This window comes from Paralichthys olivaceus, chromosome 6 (genome assembly GCF_024713975.1).
Source record: "Paralichthys olivaceus isolate ysfri-2021 chromosome 6, ASM2471397v2, whole genome shotgun sequence".
Classification (NCBI taxonomy): Eukaryota; Metazoa; Chordata; class Actinopteri; order Pleuronectiformes; family Paralichthyidae; genus Paralichthys; species Paralichthys olivaceus.
Window position 1 is genome coordinate 27,290,533 of NC_091098.1, and position 17,728 is coordinate 27,308,260.

The 17,728-nt window shown below is 46.6% G+C and overlaps 1 protein-coding gene across 1 annotated transcript; it reads left to right on the forward strand.

The window, feature by feature from the left end:
* LOC109645091 (cryptochrome-1-like) lies at window positions 1–17,489 on the forward strand. The gene is made up of 15 exons (XM_069526392.1): window positions 1–203; window positions 1,937–2,100; window positions 7,696–7,804; window positions 7,925–8,067; window positions 8,690–8,874; window positions 9,661–9,749; window positions 9,953–10,093; window positions 10,199–10,510; window positions 10,617–10,768; window positions 12,810–13,012; window positions 13,305–13,412; window positions 13,500–13,685; window positions 14,077–14,157; window positions 14,303–14,427; window positions 15,231–17,489. Exons 2-15 carry the CDS (start codon window positions 1,943–1,945, stop codon window positions 15,237–15,239), a joined length of 2,001 nt encoding a protein of 666 aa, XP_069382493.1. The 5' UTR covers window positions 1–203; window positions 1,937–1,942; the 3' UTR covers window positions 15,240–17,489.
* Window positions 17,490–17,728: the final 239 nt, after the last annotated feature.

Here is a 17,728-nt window from a genome sequence, read left to right on the forward strand (position 1 = left end):
ACACTGATTTGGCGCATGCGCACTGAGCCGAACTCTTATGAAACTAAGTAGAGCAGCAGCCGGAGACAAACACCGGAGACAGACACCGGACACACACCGGACCTTCACCGGAGACCCACACCGACCTGCCGACCTGCACTCAGCCGGGAGATGCGTCTGTCCCTGGGCCTGACATAGACTTCAGCTCCGGGAGGCAGCTCCAGGTGAGAAGCGTCTCTCTGCTCAGAACAGCTCGGTTGTATAAGCGTCGCTCCGCTGACCTCGATTCTCGTGTTGGCTCTTTACCTCCACTGACACGTCCAGGTTCGGTCCCAGCTTCAGGTGTTGGCTCTTTACCTCCACTGACACGTCCAGGTTCGATCCCAGCTTCAGGTGTTGGCTCTTTAGCTCCACTGACACGTCCAGGTTCGATCCCAGCTTCAGGCGGGCAGCTGCTGTTTGTCTTCAGCTGGTTCTTCTTGACCTCTGCTCTGAGGGAGCTCCATGTTCTCAGCTTCATTCAGAAGATCTGACCTCATTTCATCTTCAGCCTGTTTGTTCCACTGAGGAGCAGCTGACCTCCTGAGAGTCATGTTCACATGTTTACATGTTCCTCATGTTCCTCATGTTCACATGTTTACATGTTCCTCATGTTCACATGTTTACATGTTCCTCATGTTTACATGTTTACATGTTCCTCATGTTTACATGTTTACATGTTCCTCATGTTCCTCATGTTTACATGTTCACATGTTCCTCATGTTCACATGTTCCTCATGTTCACATGTTCCTCATGTTTACATGTTCACATGTTTACATGTTCCTCATGTTCCTCATGTTCACATGTTTACATGTTCACATGTTCCTCATGTTCACATGTTTACATGTTTACATGTTCTTCATGTTTACATGTTCCTCATGTTCACATGTTCCTCATCTTCATCATGTTCCACAGACCTATTAATTGTAACTGACATTGTCCTGATAGCAGTGTGACGTTTATCTGAGACCCTCCATCTTCACCCACTCCTCCTCCTCCTCCTCCTCCTCCTCCTCCTCCTCCTCCTCCTCCCCCTCACTCCCCCTCACTCCCACATCAGATATGTCAGTGATGGAGGGTCCAGGTCCACTGTGACGGTTTCTCTGTGGAAAACAAATGGATGGATCACGTCACCTTCAGGTGCTGCAGTGATCCATCGGTTCCTCTGTGGACGTCTGATCTCGTCTCAGAGATAGGACAGACTCTTTGTTAGAGTTGTGGACTCCAGCTGTGACCTGGAGTCAGGTGATGCTCAAGGTGTTGGCTCAGGATTGTGCAGCGTAACGGGGTGAACAGGTGGTGGAGCGGTTACTCAGAGCTGGTCCTTGGGCCGCTCTACCTGAGCCACAGTCACAAGGTTACTCTGTGTGACAAGACTGAGCGAACAGAGAACTAATGTAGATCAGAAATATCTTCTAAACATAAGTGAATGAAAAAATCTGTATATTAAATTCTACTGAAGAGACAAAAAGATCTGAAGTTGTTCGATATGCTGGGTTTGATTCTGAGTCAGTTTCTGGTCATTGATGCCAAATAACTGAAGAGCAGAAGTTATTTGAGTTTTATGACGAACTGTCATCAGAGAAAAAGTCAAAGTGTAGAAACCAGAGGAATCAGCGTCAGATCCTTCAGACCGGTTTCGATCAGAGTCCTGCTGCGGCCCTGAATCAGGATCCACGGCTTCTGATTGGTTGCTCGTTCTTTCCATAGACAGGAAGCTTTCACCAAATATAATGTGTGAAAACTATTTTAAGAAGTGTCCCTCTCCCGCTGTACAGCCCCTCCCCCCCCCCGTCTGTGCTGCTGAAGATGGAGTAAAAAGATGTGGGAGCATGTGAAGTGTTAGTGATGCAGTTCCACTCACAGAGTTTCACCACCTTTCAGTCGCTCATCCTCTCCGTCACCTTCCTCTTTCAGAATAAAATGACCCGAAACTCCATCCACTGGTTCCGCAAGGGCCTTCGTCTCCATGACAACCCCGCGCTGCAGGAGGCGGTCCGGGGGGCGGACACGGTGCGCTGCGTTTACTTCCTGGACCCGTGGTTCGCAGGATCGTCCAACGTCGGGGTCAACAGGTGGAGGTAAGACGACCTGACTGTGGCTGTAAACAGATTTAGGTCGTGGTAATAAACAAAAGAAAATATAGATAAAATACATCATGGTTCCCAAACTGAGGGTCGTGACCCCACAACATGTGACAGATCATCAAGAGGATTTGAAACAGGAAAACTTTACTTTTTCATTTTTCTCAAATTTTTATTTTAAATTATTCAAATGAAAAAAAAATCTACAAAAAATCCTAAATGAGGGTTTGTGATTTAAAAGCTTTTGATTTCAGAAGAAGCTTTGCCTCAGAAACAACAGCAGCAGCAGAAACAGAAGCTCGGAGCTGCAGTTCTTCAACACACAACATGATGTCAGCATTTCTCTGCTCGTGAAGCTGCGTCTGTTCTGGTGTCTGAGGGAGGCTCCTCTCTGCTCCGATGTCCTGTTCAGTCCCGGGTCAGCGTCACAGACGACAAATGAAATGCGTGTTTTTATCAGGTGGAATAAATGAGACAGTCTGGACCTGCTGGCTCCGCCACAGGAAGCCCTCTTGTTTCAGTGCGCTCATATAAATGATAAAGATCAGACGCAGGTAGAGCTCAGTGATTGGAGGAGTCGGTCACAGCTGGAGTTTCTGAGCGGGGGCAGTTATATATATATATATGTGTGTTTTCATGTGAGTACATGTGAGTGAGTACATGTGAGTGAGTTTGTGAAGCGTTGTATCGCTCCACTGGGCCGTTCTCTATTTTGCTCTTTAGAGCCGTTTGTCGTCTTCACACAAGCTCAGCGGACAGTGAAGCCGGTGACTCAGAGACCTCCAGCTGACTGGGAGACTATAAATGTACGGAACAGAGGTGTTGCTGGCGGAGACGCTCTGCAGGAAGGAAACACACATATCTGTTTGAAAAAGCTAATTTGTAGGTCACTGGTGAAGCAGACGCACTTTGTCTTTGTCGTTTCTTCTTCATGGCAGTTTTCTGCCCGAGGAAAGGAGGAGCAGGATGTTTGGACACGTCAATATATATAATTGATTAAAGGTCAAATAAACAACATCGTGCGCCCCCCCTGTTGGGAGGTTCGACATTATGCGGTTCAGTGTCTTGCACGAGCCGGGAATCGAACCACTGACCCTTAGATTACTGGATGAGCTCCTGAGCCACGGCCGTCCCGCAGCGCGCAGTAGATTTCACGATGTGTCCCACTCGTCAGGGCCGAGGCATCAACGTAAATCAAACACGCCTCTGTCAAACCCGTGACCACGACAACCTGTGGTTTTCTGCAGAGGCTGAAAAGCTTCAAACACAAGAACTAAGAGGTTTTATTTTCATGTTCATGGGAGAACATTGCTTTGAAAGATGATTTGGACAGTTTGGGAGTCAGTCCCGTGTCTGGACACACGACGCAGCAGGTCAGCAGATGTCTGCAGCGTTAATAGCCACCACGCTAACACCTGCAGATCTGTATCTGGTGCACTCATCCCATTAGCTCCGTTATTTTTACCTGAAACTTGGACTGAAAATGTCTCGCAGGTCTGTGGTTCTGGGATTAAACTGATCCAGGGACAATTGTAATCGTATCAATGGAAGGCTCATAAAGTTCAGTTCTTATTGTCACAGAGACGCCGGTCAGCGAGCAGCCGGTCAGCGAGCCGCCACATTTGCTCTCGGTCGGTACGTCCAGACGAGCGGGTCAACTCTAAATCCGCTGTATCTCTGACACACATCTTTATCCCTCAGATATTATAGTGTCGCTGTAAATAATCCTCCGGTGTTACTGCAGCCCTCGTGAATCTGCACCACTGGAAACATAATCAGCCTGGATTTATTTATTTAGCTCCAGTTTCCTCCTGAAGATTAGACCAAAGGTTTGAAAGCAACAGGCTTTTCTTTTCTTTTTTTAAAGTTGTTCCTTTAAATGATCCATTTAATTCAATCTTGCGTTTCACTGCTGCATCGCACATAAAACATTTCAGAAATCCCAAGTTTCCCTCCCTGATGAATGAAACACCGTTTATCACACATTACATTTGACGCCACGAGACGTGTTCCGACACATTCTAGAACCATTTCCTGTTTTAGAACATCTCATGTGAAGATGATTAAAACAACCACATGCTGACAGTTGAAGGTTTGGTTACAGGAAAACAAGATCTCATCTTTATTGACGATCCTTTTCTAAAATCCTCTGACTGAAGAAAACAAATAGACGTAAACTAGATGTAGTTCTTTCTCTTAATCCTGTGACAGTCGGACCTTCTAGTTTAACGTGGTGAGAACGTTTCATTCTGGATGAAGCTGATTTTTCCAACTTCTCTCTGCTGTGAAGTTTGAAATAAGAGAATGGAGATCATATCATTTTCCATTTGCACAACCTGTTGAACTCTTCACTAAGTGCTCTCAGTGGATGTGGCACAGTGAGCAGGCAGGAGACGGACGAGGAGATGAGTTGAAGAGCTGCGGCTCTGGATCATCGATTGTTTTGTTTTTTCATCTGGTGGAAAATGTGAGAAGGAGATGTAGGTTAGTGTGCCAGTGAAACTTCTGAGCAGTTATGTGATCCTGACCTACTTGTGAGGAGGCTCTTCCTCGTGGCCTGAGCACCGCGGAAAACCCCGGAGGTGAAACACTAGAGATATTTAACTGAATGAAGATTTCTGGCTTTGATTGAAGTTTGATATAATAAGATGTTTGAGAGCTGAAGAGAAATGTTGTCCTGTTGTTGCAGTGAAACCAGGAGACGATCACTGAAGCTGGTAAATCTGCGAACACTTTTTAAACCTGGGAGTCGACCGACGCTCTTCTTTGACTCGGAGAAACGTTCGACTCGCCTGAAGAGAAATGAGTCGAACCGTTAGCAGAGTGCGGAAATACGGAAGATTGAGCGTTTATTTAGTCTCAAGTTTCACCAGCACAAAAACCGTACTTGTGATAAGAGTTCGAATAAAATTGACAGAAACATCTGTGACACACATTTACTGAACGTCTACTTGGTTGGTTTGGTTCATGTCCCATCTGCTAACGTAGAGGGGGAGGAGTTTGTGACGCTAACATCACAGATCCGTGCTGCAAAGTCCAACATCTCACATGTCGTGTAGCTCCTGCTCGTCAGTGACACTGGAGGCTGAGTGCAAACAGCTTCCATCAAGACATTTAAAGCCACTGAACACGTCAGACAAAGATGAACACCCAGAACAATCCGGTCTTTAGTTCACAGTTCACTTCATCGACGGCAGGTTGTTGTGTTCAGTTGTGAATATCTGTGACACACAAGTGATTCTTGGGTTCTTCACACAAAGACGTCAGGAATCATTTATTATACGTTTTTTTCTACAATGATTGTTCGCCCACTGAGAGAGTGAGAGAGGAAAATAATGAGTGTGTGTGTGTGTGTGTGTGTGCACGTGTGTGCACGCACGGCCAGAAATGAGGTTACTGGGCTAGGATTGTGTTGTTGTGCGGTCGAAGCTCAGTGTGTGTGTTCAAAGAGATGTAGGCCAGTTATATAAGGGTCGAGGCAGCCAACGCACGCGCACACACGCACACACACAAACACACACACACACACACACACACACACACACACACACACACACACACACACACACACACACACACACACAGGAGCAGGCAGGCGACCAGGGACATTAGGAGGAAGTGTCCCACCCAGCAACACACAAACACAGAGCAACAACCACACTTCCTTAATGTGCACATGCACATGAAGTCTCTCTCGGCACTGACAGACGTGCAACCCCCATGTACGTGCACGCAACTCAGTGTGCGAGTGGGAGTGGCTACATGCTTCCTGTGTTTGCCTACATGCACACGTCTGATGTTTTTCTCTGGAGCAACGTGAGTGTGAGTGACAAGCAGAAAAAAAATCACGTCTCGTTTATTTGGTTTGAAGTTGAAACTGTTTCCATGGCGACGATGACGTTTCTTTTCCCGTTCAGATGGTTTCTGCTCCAGCGGAAGGAAACACGGAGGGATTCAGTCTTTGGACACATTATGTGACGTACGGTCGCATCAAGTCACAGAATATGAATAAAATAGTTAGTTCAGAAAGAGAAAATCTCAAAATTCGGAGCTCATCAGCTCAACCAAAGCAACGATTGAGTCACGTGACCCGTGAAGATAAAAGAATGCATCTCTAAAATACGTGGAGCCGTCTTTTTCTCTTTCCGACGTTCGTAACCTTTTGATTGAGACAAAAATCACCATAAGAAAGTCGACGTTGAAGCTGCTGCACAAGTTTCATAACTCAGTCTGGCTCATGCATCAGCAGGCACGTGCCTCAAGTGTGTGCGACCTTGCCGCTCAGCTCTGCCCGACCGTGTGCGGATTGAGAGCAAGCGGAGCTTTGCATGTGAGCGAGCGCTCCGAGGGCTGAGCGAGCACAGTTACACAGGAGGCCACAGAACTGAACATCGTCTGGCTGCTCGTTCCGTGACCCCGGCTGATTCTGCTAATGATCAGTGGGTCAGACACAACAGAGCGAGACTCCGACCTCCGCTGCCATGAATGTAGACATCGATATTAGATTAACGACTTCCTGTACTCAAACATCTGCAGTAGTTTGATCACAGCGATGAAAACATTGTGACCTCAATCTGTCGCCTTCACTGGCACAGCCCCACGACTGTTGTTCTCATCACAAATCTTTGTTTTTATCATTTAGATCGACTTTGAAGGAATCGTTCTGCGTTTATAGTTAAATACACATTTCACTACAGTTCTCAGTGGAAGGTCTCTTATTTATTGCTTTGTGGTTTGTAACGTGCTCTGTCCTTAGGTAGACAGTAATCTGCATTATCGGAGATAAAACCCTAAATTGGAGTTAAACTTGATTCTATTTGTGCAGCGTCGAATCAAAATCACATGATTCCATTATTTCAAGGTTGAGACGGTTCAACCATGAGCAGCTCTGTTCAAAGTTTGCTTTATCGTCAGTTGAGCAGATGCACAGGAAGTAGACTCTCAAACCCGTGGTGTTAGTCAACACTGAGTTGTGGAACTGGAATGAAGAGTAACCGGGTGTAGAACTATGAACGGCATAGAAGAGGGCCGTGTATTCAAACTATGGACAGAGCATGAGAGTGAAGTAAAAATCTAAACCAGTAACAAACCAGCAGCTTCTTAAAGCAGAGGATTCAAACTGCTTCTGTAGAAGAGCAAACACACATTAATATAACCTGATTCATGGAACTGTCAGTTCGAGGAGAAACGTCCTTCAGACGTCCAGTTGAGTCAAATAACAAGTTGTTGGTTTAGTTCAGAAGATCTAAAGAAGGTTCAAATATTAATCTGGTACCGGTGGTTGTACGGTTTCTGGACAATGTTTCTGTCCATGGGGACGAGGAGGAGGAGGAGGAGGAGGAGGAGGAGGAGGAGGTGCTGGGTTGTTTCCCTGATGGTTATGATTTAGTTTGTGAAGGAGTTCATGAAATCATTGCTCCTCAGAGGAATCGCTGGATCGGTAGAGCTGTGACTCTCTGTCCACTGAAGAGAACCTTCTTCTTATTTTCTTCTATCAATGAATTATAGGAGAAAATCATCTTGACTGGTGAACTCATTATTAATTGTAATTACACCATGGAGCTAATCTCTGCCTCCTTCTTGTCTCCTCAGGTTCCTCCTCCAGTGTTTGGAAGATCTGGACGCCAACCTTCGAAAGCTCAACTCCCGCCTTTTTGTCATCAGGGGTCAACCGGCCAATGTGTTCCCGCGGCTCTTTAAGGTCAGCGTCGTCTGAAAGTCTGCTCTCGTTCAGACCAACGATCTGCCGCCGCTGCCTCCGGCTGCTCAAACACTGTCATTGTAAACTTGTGATTGTGAACGTGTCGTCCTCTGGTCTCAGGAGTGGAAGATCTCTCGTCTGACCTTCGAGTACGACTCTGAGCCTTTTGGGAAGGAGAGAGACGCTGCCATCAAGAAGCTCGCCATGGAGGCGGGCGTGGAGGTCAACGTGAAGATATCACACACTCTGTACGACCTGGACAAGTAAGGACACTTTTCTAAAAGCTGATTTGTTAAATATTATATATTAATAACATATATTATATTATTTTAACAGCTATACTGTGTGTGTGTGTATATATATATATATATATATATATATATATATATATATATTAAGATATACAGTATATCTACACGTGTGAGCTGAGAGATACCTGACTGCACTCAACAGCGCCACCTTGTGTCTGTACATGCACAGTAGTTTCTATGGAAACACAATTATCTGTCTTTATTTATTTTATGATCATCGATCAGAGAAAGGTCTTTTCTTAACGGTCTCTGGTTTAAACTAACTTCTTTATCGAAGGCTCAGGAATCGGAGCCAGTTTCACTGAATGGGAATTTGTATTTCGTGTCGTCTGTGCTTTTCCAGCTTATTGACCATCGCTGGGATTTTTCCTTCAGTTCCTAAAGAAAGTGATCTCAGTGAGAGGTTTATCTTTTTAAACTTTAAACATTACTTTTCAGTTTCCTTCCACATCAATCGCTCTTTTTGAGGAAACAGTTAAAGTCCTGTCAAACCTGAGCCGTTGTGTCAGTGAATTTGATTTTACACTGAAAGATGAAGAACCCCGGACTGAGCGCTGACTCTGCTCCTCTCCAGGATCATCGAGCTGAACGGCGGGCAGCCTCCGCTCACCTACAAGCGTTTCCAGACTCTGATCAGTCGACTGGATCCTCCTGAGATGCCTGCGGAGACGCTGTCGGACGCGCTGATGGGCGGCTGCGTCACCCCCATCTCAGACAACCACGGAGACAAGTACGGCGTCCCGTCGTTGGAGGAGCTCGGTGAGAAAACAAAACACAGACTAAGGGCTGAACTGGACAGAAATATTTATGAGTATTTATTTATAATTAGACCGAATGTCATGAGTAAAATCTGACATAGTATCAGAGTCAGACTCCAAACAAAAAGAAAATCCTCTCTTTAATTAACACGGGACACTTGTTAACTCTGCTGAAACTTTAAATCCAGCATCTCTATTTGAAGGTAGCTCTCCTCTAAACCCTCTGGATTGGATTCATTAGCTTCTCACCAGGTTTCTATTCTCAGTCCGTTCATGCACTCGGCCGCTCTCTAGCCATCTGCCTCTCTCACCTGTGCCGCTATTTTCACTAAGAAGATATTCAGAGTTTCTAATTGCGTCAGTGCAGATGTCTGGTTTCCCTCTGGAAAGCTTTATTCCACACAGGCGGTCTTCTGCGCTCAACATGAGCCCGGTCACGTTTGAAGCAGCTTACGCTCGTCCAGCTGTCCGGTTTCCATTCACAGACACTTTGAACAGTTTGATTCCTCAGGTGAAACAGTCGACTCTCAACCTCTGTGACTTTGCCCAAAATACTTCCATTAGAGACTCCAACCCTCCTTCTTCTCTTCACTGACTTGCATCAGAGGCTAAATGGGTCAGCCTTGATAGTGAGCGCCCTCTGCTGGACCTCAAGGCAAACTACTTCAGATGCTGTGATGCGCCTTATTTTGAATGTGAACAGTTTGAATGTGAAACAACATTAATAAGAAGTGACAGCTGCAGGATCAACTGAAGCAGATTTGAGATTTATTAAATATGTTTTCAGGCTTTGACATCGAGGGCCTTCCGTCAGCTGTGTGGCCCGGAGGAGAGACTGAGGCTCTGACCAGGATTGAGCGCCACCTGGAGAGAAAAGTAAGACCTGCGTCTCCTCCGTGTTGGTCATCACACGGCTGAAAGAAATTTAGATTTAGCATTGTTATATCAGCTGTTATCATTGATTTACTTTTAATTAAACATTCATTTAAGATGATTATTTTATCACCGCCTGCCGCTCTGTTATTCATCACTCTACTGTCTCTCCCTCCTCTTCCTCCCGGGTTTGTCTTCCCTCACAGGCGTGGGTGGCGAACTTCGAGCGCCCTAGGATGAACGCCAACTCGCTGCTGGCCAGCCCGACGGGCCTCAGCCCCTACCTGCGCTTCGGCTGCCTCTCCTGTCGCCTTTTCTACTTCAAGCTCACGGACCTCTACCGCAAGGTCAGTTTACCAAATGAGCAGCGCGCTTCATTTATTAAAACCATCGGTGTCGATTTGTTCTTTATAGTTTGAAAGAAAACTAAAAAAACATTGTTTGTGTTCCAGGTGAAAAAGAACAGCTCCCCTCCGCTCTCTCTGTACGGTCAGTTACTGTGGCGTGAGTTCTTCTACACCACGGCGACCAACAACCCTCGCTTCGACAAGATGGAGGGAAACCCCATCTGCGTCCGCATCCCCTGGGACAAAAATCCAGAGGCCCTCGCCAAGTGGGCCGAGGCTAAGACGGGTTTCCCCTGGATAGACGCCATCATGACTCAGCTCAGGCAGGAGGGCTGGATCCACCACCTGGCCCGGCACGCCGTCGCCTGCTTCCTCACCCGGGGCGACCTGTGGATCAGCTGGGAGGAGGGGATGAAGGTGAGGCGGCAGAACACAGGTTTACGTGAAGGTTGACATGTTCACAGACATCAGACTCCGTGGTCTCTTCTCCCACAAACCTCTGGACGATGTGTCGTCTCTGCAGGTCTTTGAGGAGCTGCTTCTAGATGCAGACTGGAGCGTGAACGCAGGCAGCTGGATGTGGCTCTCCTGCAGCTCGTTCTTCCAGCAGTTCTTCCACTGCTACTGTCCCGTGGGCTTCGGCCGGCGCACCGACCCCAACGGGGACTTCATCAGGTGGGCACCTTTCCTGGCATCACCCTTTTGGAGCACTTTATGGAGAGGGCAGAGAGAAGGAGGGATAGAGGGGGAGGGATAGAGGACAGAGAGAAGGAAGGATGGAGGGCAGAGAGAGAAGGAGGGATAGAGGGACACCTCCAGAACTAAGAGTAAGTGAATGACCTTCCTCACTTCCTCTCCTCTTTTTGTTTTTGCCCATCTTCCATTTTCTTTTCTGTTAAATTTCAGCATGTTCTCTGTGTGTTCTTCTTTGCGTGGCTTTTCTTTGTTTGTGAATATTTGTGTGTGTGTGTGTGTGCGTGTGCGTGTGCGTGTGCGTGTCTCTAGTTTGACTGTTGCCACCAGATGGTTTTTAGGCCTCGATGAATTCTTCTGTCTCTGGATGTGGCTCTGTGTTTGTGGCTCCTCTGTTTTTGGGGATTGGGGGAAAAGTTCAGCTATCCCTCTCCCCTCCGTCGTTCTCACGCCCCCCCCCACCCTTGGTTGGAGGTCGGGGATTGAGTTGAGACATCGGTGGCCATGTAGCGTTTACTCACCTGTGCAACCCTGAGGGACGGCACTGTGCTCGCGCCCCAGCGGCACCCTCTGGGCAGGTTCGGTAGCGTGTCATTCCGTCAAAAAGGGATTCTGACCGATGGTCGGGAAACGCCAACGCCTTTCCTGCATTCGTTCACTAGTGGGCCAGCCCAGAGTGTGGTGCTGTGGGAGGGGGGACAGTCAGCGGGGGGGGGGGGGGCCTGCTGACCACTTAAAAGACAAGCACCACAGTCTGAGGGACGGGGGGAGCAGGCATGAGCTCTTTTCTCAAGTCCACCACTGTCTGATCATGGGGGAGGGAGATGGGGGGAGTTTGGAGGGAGGGTGGGGCAGCTGTGAGGTACAATGGAAGACTTCTGTCATCGACTTTTCACGTCCGTCACTTTATTTCCCAGACTCACGCAGAGTGAGGACACTGTGGACGCTGAGCTTTGAGGAGAATCACACCTTGTGACTGATTCTGATTCCTTCAGCTCTGATGTGAGGGCGGCTGAAGGTCCACACACGTTTGTTGCGGAGGTGTGGAAGAAAGACAAACTCTCGGTGGCGGAACTTTTCCACTGTACACCTGCCGTGGTCAGGGTGGGGAGGGGGGTGGGGTCAATGCACTCTGCTTTCTAACCACGTGTAACCGTAGACGTCTCCTAGCATCATCAACCCACTCGGCAGCGGGGGCGAGCGCCATCGTGTGTGTGTGTGTGTGTGTGTGTGTGCTGGTCCTCAAGGCCGCACCACCCCCGCCCACACCCCTCTCTCTGCCTGTCAGCGACGCACTGTGCCACTTCCCACAGTTCCACATGCCCCCCCCTCCTCCGTCCTGTCTGTGTCCCCTCCTCGGACTCGGTAAGCTGGGACCCGGCGCAGTAGGTAGGTTGCCTCTCTTTGTCACACGGAGCGAATCCACGACTGTGAAAACAGAAAGCCCTGAAATCAAACTTCAGCAGGTTGGATTGTGATCTCTGCGCTTCGGTGGCTTCTTCTGTCGGAGGGTCACACTCTGACGGTACCAGTGGTTTGGGACCACAGCCCCTTGTTCTCCACGTCCTGAGCTCTGCACCGTGGTGCTAACTGACCTCAGTGCCTCCGAGTGTCCGAGCCTGGTGCTCCCACGCTCACGGAGCGTAGTCAAACTGTGCAGTGTTGTGGTTGTTTGTAGCTTTGATTTTGTTGCACCTATTTTTCCATAATAGCTGTTAGCATGAAGTGCTGAACAACCAGCATGTTGATATGTTACATACGTGGGCTGAACAAATAACACGGGCATGCATCGTCTTCTCACTGCAGAGATGCATCATTATTATTAACAGTGCAAAACATTTACTGAATTTTTGAATTAAATGCTATTTTGAGACATTTGATCAAATAAAAATCATCTTATTTGTTTTTGATGGAAAATGTATTTGTGTCCCTGCATCAGCCCCGCCCCTGATTTACTCCACGTGTAGTCTTCCACTTCCTGTTGACACAAGCTGGCGTATCTAATGTCTCCCTGTGCTTCCAGACGATACTTACCTGTCCTCCGAGGTTTCCCCGCTAAGTACATCTACGACCCGTGGAACGCTCCGGAGTCCGTGCAGGCGGCCGCCAAGTGCATCATCGGCGTCCACTACCCGAAGCCCATGGTGCATCACGCGGAGGCGAGCCGACTCAACATCGAGAGGATGAAGCAGATCTACCAACAACTCAGCCGATACCGGGGACTGGGTAAGAGATGGAAACACACACACACACACACACTACTGCTCACTACATGGACGCCGAAATGATTTATTTTTCTTTAAAATTCAATAAATATACGTCAATGAGTATTCGTGTTCAATAACTGTTAATACAATATTGACCAAAATACTCGAACAAACGTCACAAAGCTACTTTTTACTACGATGGTGTGAAAATCCTTTTAAAAGCAGCAGATTGTAAAATGTTAAAACCTTTATTTGAAGTGTGTCCCTGTGTGTGAAAAACATTTCTGTGTATTCTTGTTCGTGTCCCTCAGGCCTGCTGGCATCAGTGCCGTCCACCAACGGGAACGGGAACGGGGGAATGATGGCCTACTCTCCTGGAGAGCAGCAGCCGGGGACCAACAACAACAACAGCTCACATTGTAGGTGGAGTTTATACAAATGAAGATGTTTCTCAAAATGTCTTCAGGCCACGAAAGACATGGTTTCACTTTGTCTTCTTCTTCCAGTGCTCGGAGTGTCAGGGAGCTCCGCTGCAACGGGTAACGGCAGCGTCCTACTCAACTTCGACAGCAAAGAACAGAAAGGGCCGAGCAGCGCCGTACAACGGCCGCTCCCCCAACAACAACAACAACAACAACAACAACAACAACAACAACAGCAGCAGCAGCAGCAGCAGCAGCAGCAGCAGCATGGTAGAGCATCACCTGATGTCTAATGTCACACTTCTCACTGTGTTTGGTTCACATGTTGCTGGATGTCATTCAATTAAAAACATCGACTTTAAAATCTCAATCAACCAGGTAGGATGAGCACAAAGTTTTCTAACTTCACTCTGCTCCACAGGCTGTTTGTAAAAAGTGACTTTTAGAATATTGTAGTAGAGTTTGAGGACGACTGACTAAGGATGAGGAATAATTCTGAAGTATCAACACAGGACAAGAGAAAACAAACACATAAGAGTTAGAGAACATCACACGCACACACGCACACACACACACACACACACACACACACACACACACACTCACACTCACACTCACACACGAAGCTTCCCTCTGATGACTTTTGAAATGTGGTTTGCAGGATTCCACTCAGTGCCAGACGGCAGCCAGACCCTCACCAGCAGCCGACTCTACCACGAGTTTGCGGTTCCTCAACATCCAGGTAGGAAACAGACCGGAGTGAAGTTGAAGGTTCTCGAGTCTAAATGTTGTTCTTCATACGAATGCTGACACAAGGGGGCGACTGTTCATCAGGTTGAATCAGACTCTACTCGGACCACTTGATAATTCCTCCCTCTCTCCTGCAGGACTCCTCCTACACACCAGGGGCAGCATCACAGGAAAACGGGAGCGTGAGTCGGAACGTGAAGCGTCGGGGGAGGAAGAACCGGCGTCCTGCTCCCTCCATAAGATGCAGAGGCAGAGTGCAGAGGTCAGTCTGCTCCTCATGACGCCACACTGACAATCAACTTAATACGAATTAAGATATTAATGATGTAATAAAGATAACTATGATTATAGTAATAACAATAATAATTATACATAATCACAATGTCTATATTAATAATAATAATAATTATGCTGATAATGATATATATATATAATAACAATATACTATGACATCTTACTTTGAACCTAATCCAGGAAGAGAAACTGGAGGAAATCCAGCTCCACCTCAACCAAAACAATAAAAATAGAAAGTATGTTCAGTGACACATGAAGACCATTACTATCACATGACGTGATGATGAGAAGTAATAATAGATGTTAACTCATGAAGTGTGGGGTTTCCATGTTAACCCAGATCTTAGTCATCAGGAAGTTATGTCAATATTGACAGGACATGACTCGATGTGTGTCCCCGTCCTCCAGCTCTTCTCACTGAGGCTGTTCTGTGTCTGTGCGGAGATTTACACACGATAAGAGTGAGAGTAAATGTTGCGTGTGGAACGTGTGACCAAGAGAAGAACGAAATCACAACCTCAAAATAGAAAAATGATAACATTGTTAAGTTATTCTGTGTTTTATGTCATTTTTAAACTAATGAAGCAGCAAAGTAAACACGCCTGTTGCAGGAGGAGGAGGAGGAGGAGGAGGAGGAGCCATGCATGTAAATGTCCATCATAGAGTTCAAACAAAAAACAAAACAGCTGCTAACTATGCAAAACAAGTCAGCAGTGGAAACTGTGAGAGGAAGAGTGTAAATCACACTGTATTTCTGTGTCTCACCTGCAGATGACCTAGAGCAGTGACGACACATTGGAATCCACATCCAGCAGCAGAGAAGAAATCATTACGCCACCACCTGTCCACCGATCGCAGTGCAGGTCCACGCAGGCCGCCGCCGCCGCTGCTGCCGGCGTGGCCTCATCAAACCATCTGGAACTGCTTTTATTTTATTTTTTTTTACAGACGAAATTCCCAGGGGTGTTAACACAAAAGTGAAAATATGATGCCTCTCGACACAGTGTCTATGATGTCACTCACGTCCTGCTCCCCTGAGCTCGGCTGTCGCAACCTCACAAAGAAACACAACGCCTCAAACTCACTGCTCCGCAGATTATTTGTAAAAAAAAACAAAACAAAAAAAACTTAATGAATGAATGAAAAACATCATCTTTGTCTCGAAGCTGCAAATACGCCATCGTCTGCCCGTTCATACAATAATGATAATAATACCACGCTGATTATTTATATCAAGGTTTTTGTACTTTTTGTACTTAATGTACAATGTGTTAACCAGGAAAACACACGAGCTGGAATCTATTTTACCACAAATTAAATAACTTCAAATTGGAAAATAATGCACTTTCCACTGGCTTGTACAAAGGAAGAGAACTTTTATCTGCATTTGAATTGTTTTGAATCTGGTCGTCTTTAAACTCATGTCACAACTTTCCATGTAAATATTCTCCGGGTCCGATTGGTTAGTGAGCACAAACTCGTCCTTATTTTCTGGGACAGTATTTAAGACGTGCATCTCTGTGTGTGCGAGTAAAGACACGTTGACAGTTTGTTGCCGTAGATTCGTTTTGAGACGTGTTGTCAGTTTCACGCTCGCTATAAAACTGCCTATCAAAAAGTGTCACATTTGGCTCAACGTGTAAAATGTTTCCTTCGAGGAAGTTTCCTCAACGTTTTCCTTATTGTCTTTTACACGGTTTTCACTTTAACAACAGTCAAACATGAGCCGGCTCTGTTCTGTGTCGTTATTGAGACTCTTCGCGTAACTTCTTGGTCGTCCAGGTCGTGTTTCTCTCAGTGTTTGTCGTGTGCAGATCATCTCTGTGGTTTCACACCTTCGTGAAACTATATCGTCAAATGAACATTGATTTGTTGTAAAATAGAAATTCGTGATGCTCCTGCAGCATTCACTCCTCAAGAGACACTTTTCCACCCGTTTGTTCCCTGAGATGTCGAACCAGGTTCTTCTGCAGTTGGAAAATTTGAGTTTTTTTGCTGTGAAACTTCGCAACAACCAAAACAGGAGAGGACGTGTGGCGGAGCTGCAACCAGCGGGACGCAGAACTCGGGCTCCCGGGGTCCGCTCGCCTCTCGCGCTGGCGTCACAGTTTTCAAGATTTCTTATAAAAAACAAAAAACGTTGCTGAACAAGAAGGAAGGAAACGATTAGTGGAGTCGACTTAATAAATGACATCATCTGATCTGAATGAGCCTCATTCTGTCAACGGACGCCAACATTCCTCAGAAACCAGTGATGTCGCCTGTGGCACGATTTCAGACAGTTAAATTAAATTAAATTAAATTTCCATCCACCCTCAACTTCACTTGATACCTGGTGAGAAGAATGCCGCCCCACTGAACCAGAGAATGTATGACCTCACAGCAGCTCGGATACACACACACACACACACACACACACACACACACACACACACACACACACACACACACACACACACACACACACACACACACACACACACACAGCACTGTTAAACTCTTGAGCCATTGATTCACTCGAGCTCATTTCACACTACACTCACCATAGATTTCAAAATAAAAGTCCAGGGTCACGACCTGGGGCACTCGTGAGAGATGGTTTAAAAAATAAATAAAAAATTCAAACGGGGGCTTTTAATTTGAAAGGTGGAGCAGATGGGGGTTGCAGATGTTCTGTTTTCGGTGGAGCCGTGTCGACTCGTGTCTCCTGCATGTGTGAAGGCCTCAGGTTCAGGAGTTACGCAGAGCGTGGGGGGGGTGGACGAGTATTACAGTGTTTCTGTATTATAATTCTTTATGTTCTCAAGAGGATTTGAATATTGCTGTTTTTTTGTAGCTCTGTTCACCTGAAGAAACAAGTTGAACCAAGGTTGAACTTCTGCTCGATTTCTTTTTGTCTTGTTCTGTGACATGAAGGTGAAACCAGACGCCAGCGCTCGTCTCTGTAACGTCGTGCTCTTTCTCTGTGAAACGCTTTTCTTGTGCTCGATCAAGTTCATGACAGGAAATTAAAACTGTTACAACATGGAACCGTTTCCTTTGTGCCTCCTTCATTCGCACCAGCGTGAACATTTGACCGTTAAAGAAGACGTGAGTCCGTTCAACGTCCAGTGTCTCCGTCAGATTCATGTTCGTGTAAAGTTCCAGGTTCCGTGCAAATGATTTAGTGACATGCAGCTGTCGTACATGTGAGCGGAGACGAGTTCGTCCCTACGCTGAAGAAAACCATGATGTTCGTATGATCAGCATCATCATAGCACTTCTGCACC